The sequence below is a fragment of the Cenococcum geophilum genome (assembly GCF_001692895.1).
Source record: "Cenococcum geophilum 1.58 unplaced genomic scaffold K441scaffold_42, whole genome shotgun sequence".
Classification (NCBI taxonomy): domain Eukaryota; kingdom Fungi; phylum Ascomycota; class Dothideomycetes; order Gloniales; family Gloniaceae; genus Cenococcum; species Cenococcum geophilum.
The window spans coordinates 373,221-381,887 of NW_027137600.1; the positions used below are offsets into that span (position 1 = coordinate 373,221).

At 40.4% G+C, this 8,667-nt stretch overlaps 1 protein-coding gene across 1 annotated transcript; it reads left to right on the forward strand.

The window, feature by feature from the left end:
* The first annotated feature begins 1,922 nt into the window (after positions 1–1,922).
* K441DRAFT_226675 (uncharacterized protein) lies at positions 1,923–3,310 on the forward strand. Its single transcript, XM_067640622.1, has one exon. The coding sequence runs from the start codon at positions 2,197–2,199 to the stop codon at positions 3,097–3,099; it is 903 nt and encodes a 300-aa protein (XP_067500515.1). The 5' UTR covers positions 1,923–2,196; the 3' UTR covers positions 3,100–3,310.
* The last annotated feature ends 5,357 nt before the right edge of the window (positions 3,311–8,667 follow it).

Genomic DNA, 8,667 nt, shown 5'->3' on the forward strand with positions numbered 1-8,667 from the left:
TCTAGTAGGGTTTAATCTAAGCTAGGCAAATTCTTTTATAACCTAGTTAAGGTTAAGGGCTTCCTGGGGGCTACCTAGTACCTACCCAAGGAGGTATGGAAGACTTAGAGAGGCACCTACGTAATAAATAGAAAAAGGATATAGACTAACTAGCTAAGGCCTCTAGCAGTCTAGAACTTCGTTATAGACCTAACGCCCAATAGCTAGACGATTGGGTTCGCGAGGTAGACAACTTCTTTAAGATGCTAATAATACGAGATAATACTAAAGAGTGTATACGCTGGATTATTAGCAAGATTAAAGACCAATTACTAAACCAGATCGCGCTTAATTAACTTAATAAAGAGTAAATTATAATATAGCTATAGCTATAAACCTTCCTAAAGGGTTAAACCTAAGATCTATATATTGTATAATACAATAATATAAAACAATTCTGGAATAGTACGCAGCTAGACCGTTAAGACTTCCGCCAGTTTATGAACTTCGTGGAAACTCGTGCTTAATAGATAGATCTAGAGCCCTTTAAAAACAAGGACAGCAGCGTCCGCGAGAAGGAGAAGATTAGATTTATCTAGGCTAGAATTAAGCTAGTAATTCGTGATAAAATAAAGCGCGTAGGAGCCCTACCGCGGATTACCGCATATGCGGATTTTAAACGAGCGGTTCTAAACGCTGAGGATACGGTAAGGAACCAGACCTCTTCCGGTAAGAAGCCGGGGGGTCACTAGAAGCGTAGGCACTCTAGTAGTAATATAGGGTAGATCTAACCTTTAAAGAAGCCGTTCTTAAAGAGAACTTTAGAAGGGTTAAAGTTAGAAACCTTAAATAACGGGAAAGACTCCTGGGGTTAACCTAATACCTATTTAGCACCTTTATAGAAACACTCTAAGAAGTTAAGAGAAAACTCCGGAGGCAGATCCTATTAGAAAAATAAGTAGGGCGACAACCACACTAATAATCCAAAAAAAGAAAAGCCCTAGTCACGGACCTTTCCTAGCTGCAACTAGGGCAAGATATAGAAGGAAAGACTCTCTGTATTACTATTAAGCTAGAAATAATACTCCCTATAGGTAAGGTATAACAGTTCCAAGCACTATATAATAGCGGCGCTGAAATTAATCTTATATAATATAATTTGGTAAAAGAGCATAAACTTATCCTATTGCAAAGGTAGTAGAAACCTATTATAGGCTTCCTAGATAAGCATCGGATTAAGCTATATAGTGCCTATAAGCTTATAGTATTAGTAGCCAATATATATAACCGCACTAAGGTGGTTGGCCCGTAACCCTTCTAGGCGGCTAACTTTATAGGTTATAACCTTATCCTTAGATACCCTTAGCTTGCGAAAGCAGATCCTAAGATACGCTTTAAAACTAGAGCCTTTAAATAATAGAACAATAAAGATTTAGAAGGGTGTATATTACTAATAAGCCTAAAGGATATTCTAGAGAATATAGCCCTAGGCAAAATAGTGTACGCTCTACACCCAAAGGAGTATTAGATTTAACCCCTATTTAATAGTAAGATAGGTATAAAGCCTAGTATAGGTAATAACCCCTCCACAACGGAAACCCTATAGGGAACCACTGGATAGGTCGCGGAGACATTATAGGGAGGCGGCGATCTTAAGGATCTTACGAGATACTTTAACCGCTATAGGTTACTCTAGCTTAAGTAATATACGGAGAGTATGCTATGGTACCTTAAACGCTGCGTTAAGGAGTTCCCTACCCTCTACTAGCTACTGTATAAAACGGTTTAATATATAGTGGCAACTATATATAAGTAACTGTCTGAATAAGGTTCTGTAATATAGTAGACACGATTGCTTGTAACCAATTGGGTTAACCACGTGAGCTAAGCGAGCTCAGGAGATCCATCAAATTCCACCTGTAGAAGTAGAGGAAGGAAGAAGAAATCGATTGAAACCAAAAACCCCCCCCCGTGATCCGAACACTGATCAGTGCCGCGCAGATCAGCAAAGGAACAACGAAGAGAGGCACTGTCTGGTTCTCTAGACCTCTTGTCGAAGGCTAAGAATTAAGGTATTGCTTGCTAAGCCCAAAGGCCAGTTTGTGAGGTTACTCGCGCTTCTGACCTGCGTCCATCACGCCTTCAGAACGATTAGTTTGTGGGTGTTTCCACGCTTCTAGTCCGACTGTCGAATCGAATCAACTGCGGAACCAAAAGATGGCTACCTCCGCGATGAATACTGAAAAATCTACCTCCGCGATAGATACTGAAAAATGGAAGACCGGAATCGATGCGACCGCAACCGATATCAAGGAAGTCGAAGCATTCGTCGATTGGCGATTATCGATATACAAGGAGAATGGATGGAAGGGATTCGACCTATGGGAGAGCTTTGTCGACGATTTTGAGTCGTTTACGAAGGATATACTTAATAACCTTGGCAAGGATCGATTGAGGGAGATCAGGGATTACCTCCGTGAAAATAGGGTATACATACGGAAGGAGGCAAGGAAGTCAATTGCAGACGGTCTTTTAGGAGTTATTCACGAACCAACTCCTTCAAAATGGCCTGCCGACGACTCTGTTGACGACCCTACCGACGACGACCCTACCGACGACCCTACCGATGACCCTACCGACGACCCTACCGACGGCCCTACCGACGACCCTACCGACGGCCCTGCTGACGACCCTACCGACGGCCCTACCGACGACCCTACCCCAGCTCTACCATCACTATCGACTGCCCCCGTTCAAATTATTCAGCCAACCCCAGCAACTACCCCCCCGACTTCAGCACAAATCACCCAAGCTACAGACCAGCTCGCCCTACAAGGAAGCTTCGGAAGAGAAATCACCAACTTAACTAAGCTCTACACGGATAAAGTTAAGTACTCTAGCGAACAAAACAACTTCGATTTTAAGTTTAAGATCTTCCAAAACTACTGCCTCCGAGCCGGCGTCCCTAAGCAGGCCTATATCATTGCTATTCCTACTATGCTCCGCGGCCTTGCTCTCAAATACTACTTCACCCACCTTAATATAGAACCCTGTCCTAGCTATTACGGCGACCCTAAGGCGGAGGCGTTTTGGACCGAATTTGCAAAGGGAGAGGGATAGACTACGGCCTTATTTATTAGTACTTCCTTTTTTTCTCTTATTTCCTAGTTGTTGCCAGTGTCTGAATAAGGTTCTGTAATATAGTAGACACGATTGCTTGTAACCAATTGGGTTAACCACGTGAGCTAAGCGAGCTCAGGAGATCCATCAAATTCCACCTGTAGAAGTAGAGGAAGGAAGAAGAAATCGATTGAAACCAAAAACCCCCCCCCGTGATCCGAACAGTAACCACTATAGCGCACAACGCTGCCCGCGAGTATCTTAAGGGAGCTCCGGGACCTACCTAATAATGACGCGGAAGACAAATATAACCCCAATTTATTAAATATTCTAGTAGGCCTAAGGGACTTACTAAGGGTATTTTTAGGTAGGAGAGCTAAAGTCCTACCGTAGAACTTAGAGTACGATTATGTAATTAATCTAGAAGAAGGTAAGTAACCGCCGAACCTTCCTATCTATAACCTCTCGCGTAAAGAGCTTGAGATCCTACGGGAGTACCTTAATAGCTTACTGGAAAAGGGATAGATCTAGCCTAGTAAGTCGCCATTAGGCGCACCAATCCTCTTTGTCCTAAAACTAGATGAAACTATAAGGCTATATATAGACTATCGTGGTCTTAATAAGATTACAATTAAGAACCGTTACCTACTACCACTAGTTAGTAAAATGCTAGATTAACTATCTAGGGCGAAGATCTTTACGAAGCTAGATTTATAAGACGCCTATTATAGGCTCCGTATTAAAGAAGGGGATAAGTAAAAGACCGCTTTTAAGACCCGATACGGCCACTTTAAGTATTAAATAATGCCTTTTGGGCTAGCTAATGCGCCTATAACATTCTAATCGTACATTTATAGAGCCTTAGGGGGACTAGTCGACCGCATATACGTCGTTTATTTAGATAACATTTTAATCTACTTAGAAGATGAGGATTAATACAAGTAACACGTTCGCGAAGTGCTAGAACGTTTGGATAATTAGGGCCTCTACACTAAGGCGTTAAAGTATATCTTTAACACTAAGCAGGTCGAGTTCCTGGGTTATATTATAACGCCTATAGGTATAGTTATAGACCTAGTACGGGTGCAGACAATCTAGGAGTGGCCGGAGCTAGAGAGCTACTAGGATGTTTAAGTGTTCCTAGGCTTTGCCAATTTCTATAGGCGCTTTATCTATAACTACTCGGACATTACCCGATACCTATTTAACTATATTATAGAAGCTTCCTAAGACCCAACCTAAGGAGCAAAAAGCTTAAAGGCGGTAAAAAAGAAAACTAAAAAGGGACTAACCAAATAGTATAAGCTATAGTTATAATGGTTATAGCCTAGAAAGGTTTAGGAGGCCTTCTAGGAACTTCGCGTAAAGTTTACAAAAGCTCTATTACTGCGGCATTTCGACCCAGATTAGCTATTAATAATAATTACTAATATATCAAATTTTGCCCTTATTGGTATCCTACTATAACCTAATAGGCATCCGGACGCTACCTAGCTCCATTAGAGACCAGTAGCATTTTATAGCAGAAAATTCCAGGGACCTAAAGTTAGGTATTATACCCACGATAAGGAACTGCTGGCTATAGTCGACTACTTTAAACAGTAGCGATACTACCTTAAGCACGCAAGCTATACCACTCGTATACTCTTAGATCACTATAATCTACGCTACTTTATAACTATAAAGGAGCTTATACCTTAATAAGCTAAATAGGCAGAGGAGCTTATACGATTTAATTTTAAGATTAAATATAAGCTAGGGGAAAACAACCCTACCAATAAACCGTTACGACGGCCAGACTATACTAAAGGCTTTAAAACGGGAGAAGGAAAATAGATAATAGATATCTTACTTCCTACATTACAGAACAAGCTCTAGGTGTGGGATACTCAAGTACCCACAGCTCTATGTACTGAGTCTTAGGCGGTGCAAGCCCTATCGGTTTCTACTGACGTTCCGGCTGGTACCCGGTCCGTTGCCAATAAGGGTCCAAATATACCTAGACAGGACGTCCCCAATACATTCTCGGAACCTAGTGATACACTATCTCTAATTGCTAAGCTATCCCCTTAAATAAATAGCGAAGCCATAGAGCAATTGGAACTCAGAGCCCTATAATAACTAAAGAACTTTAACCTTATAGCGGCCTTCCTAATACACGCGCATTAAAGAGTTACAAGATCTATAGTACTATTTAGTCTTATACTTGGAGCAGTACGGGACGAAATAGCTTTTACCTAGGAACCATCTAAAGGGTTAACGGATCTCATCTGTAAGGTATAATAGAGGGACGCTTCCTATACCACCTTTAATACGGAAGTAGACTGGAAACGTAACGGAAAGGAAGCTGCTAGGCGCTACTATTGGGAACTAGACCCAATGGGCCTACTACATAAAGGTGGCAAGGTTTGGGTGCTATAAGAAGCAAATCTACGACAGAAGATTCTTATAAAGAATTACGATAATCCCTTGGGCGGCCACTATGGTTAAGTAAAGATAGTAGAATTACTTTAGCGCAAATACTATTGGCTAAGGCTTAAGCAGGAAGCAAAGGAGTATATTAGCCATTATAAGAAGTGTTAAGTATATAAGATCCGTAGGCACAAGCTATAGGGTCTACTTAAATCAGTTCCCCCCGCCAGTAAGCTATAGCGATATTACGCCATAGACTTTATTACGGATCTCCCGCCATCTAAAGATAGCCAAGGACGAACATACGATTTGGTCCTTGTACTTATTAATAGGTTTTTAAAGTACGTCTAATACCTTCCTATTAATAAGACAATTAACGCATAAGCGCTTACCAACCTAATTAAGGAGAAATGCTTTCTTAAAGTAAATTAGCCGCACTCCATTATTACTAATAGGGGTAGTGTCTTTATAAGTTAGTACTGGTTGGATCTATGCTTCCATTTAAAGATAGACCACCGTTATAGTACGGCTTTTTACCCGTAGACGGATGGGCAAACAGAACGCCAGAACTAGGAACTAGAGTCTTACCTATGGATATATTTAAACTACTAGCAAGACAACTAGTGCGAGCTACTTCCGTACATAGAGTACGCTTATAATTTAAAGTAATACGTATTATATAAGTATACACCAATCCAGATTGCCTATGGCGTCCGACTATTTGGGTTTAATAGTATACCCGACAATCACTGGCTAAGACCGCATGATTAGTTATAGGATCCTACCGGGAAGTCTAAGGACATCTACTAGAGAGTATAAGGATACCTCCAGGAATGGGAGGAGTAATAGAAGCATGCGAAGCAGAGCCTATAAGATGCCCAAGAGCAGCAGAGACTTTGGTATAACCGCAAGCACTAAAACAAGCATTTTAGAGTAGGCGATAAGGTTCTATTACGTGCAACGAATATCAAGACCTGTTAACCATCAAAGAAGCTTAATATAAGATACCTAGGTCCCTTCCAAGTTAAGGAACGAATTGGTAAGCTAGCCTATCGTCTCCAGCTACCCCCATCTATAGCCTGTATATATTTAGTGTTTTACATAAACCTACTAGAGCCATAGCATAGACTACCGCTAGAAAAGAACTTCCGTCTAGGCCCAATTAAACACCCTAAGGTAGTAGGCGAGCGGTACGAGGTTAAAGCTATACTACGCTATAAGTCTGTCAAGAACAAGCTTCAATTTAAAGTCAAATGGCTAGGCTAGCCCGCTAAGGACTCTATATAGGAACCAGAGGATTACCTTAATTATTGTAAAGATATTCTAAAAGAATATTAGGACTAAGGTCCACAATTTACAAGTCGCAGAAAGCGCTCTGATACTACGGTGTTATCGCAACCTATAAAGAAAGCTCGTAAAAAGAGTAAATAGGTTAAATCGGATATAGAACGGACAGGCTCCAGAAACTATAGGGATAGGGCTACGGCCCAAGGCAAAATAGGTCCTTAGCCTTTTCACGTACATAGCATAGAGTTAATAGGGCATTTTGCTAGAATTACATTCCTATTTATTTATCTATATTAGGAATATTATTCCTAGGGCTCCTAGGCCCTTCCCAGAAGCCTTCTAAGGCCTTCTTAAGCACCTAATTAAGGTCCTCAATTGCTACTATATATAAAAATAAATCCCAAATACCTAATCCGAAAAGCCACTATACCTTACCCTTAGGAGCAGGATTAGTATCTATTAAGCCACTAAGTGATGGCTAACAAGAATGGGATCTAGACCCCTTAGTAGGGGTACAAGTAGGTATAAAAACAGGGGGAGGATAATAAGGTATAGATGGAGCAGAGACTCTTAAACACTTAACACCAACATTAGGTCCAAACTAATACCAATAAAGCTCTTATGGCGTAAGCTTATAGTTAATAAAGACACGCTTAAGCCCAGAATAAACAGAGATGTTAGCTAGCTAGCACAGTCTAGAACCACTAAGATCTTACTACAGCAACTATTAGTTACCTATCTACTAGGTGCCCGAAGGGTAACTTACCTAATACCGCATTATATTATACTCTTTCGAAACTTGACGCGTATACGCGAACTCCTTCCTATAGTAGACAGCGACCTTCTTCTCATTACCCCTATCCCACACCCTATCCTCAGTATACTAACCTTGCTCTCGCATTAGGCGTTACTAGCTGGCTTACTAAGAATTATAGGCGGTATAGATAGCTATAGTATAGTCTTAAATATAACTAAGACGTTTAGCGTTGGCGCTAGAATAAGACAAAGCCCGGGCAATATAATAGTTAAGGACATTAAAGGATCATCGCTACTTAGGCCCAGGCTATTAAAGCTTAAAGTTAGTAATAGAAATCTATCAAAAATAGAAAAACTCACCTTAACGTAACTGCCGCTCTTAGTACGCATGCATCAATTACAAGGGCTAAAGGTATTAGATCGGACGTAGTGCGTCTTATTACAAGCCTCTAGAATCCTATTATTAGATTTCTAATCTTTCGAAGACATGCAGGCAAAATCATTTAGGCAGGACTAGCACTAGTTATAAGTTAGCGGAGGTTGGGGTTCTATATACAAAGGCAGGGCCAGGATACGCTGTGGAATTTACTTAAAAGAGCAGTTAGCAGGAGAACAAAGAGGCATATTAAATTAATAATGGAAAAGAAGAAAATCTTAATAATATATTAAAGATACGTCTAAAATTAGACGACGGTTAATGGCGAGAAGTAAGGTGTTTAAGAAAAGGAGCAGCTCAATAAGCAAGGTGTCTTTATACTTTACCTTCTAATACCCTTTTAGTGAATAGCCGCAACCTTACCAATATAACTCCGTTATAATAGCGCTATTTAAAAGAAAGGAAACACGCATATAAGTTATTTAACCATCACTTCCTTATAAAAACTAACTACGCGGCCGGGGGAAGGCAATTAAGACGTTAAATTAAAGACGTATATAGGTTAAATTAGACCTAAAACGATACTATAGTATTAAAGAACAACGTTATAGACGTTCTTAACAATTGCATAATAGCTACAATTGCTATCACGAAATGTCCCTATTTGCTAGGTAGTAGAGCTACGCCAAATATACAGTATAGGACTACTAGATTTAAAAGCATATACACTAAATCTT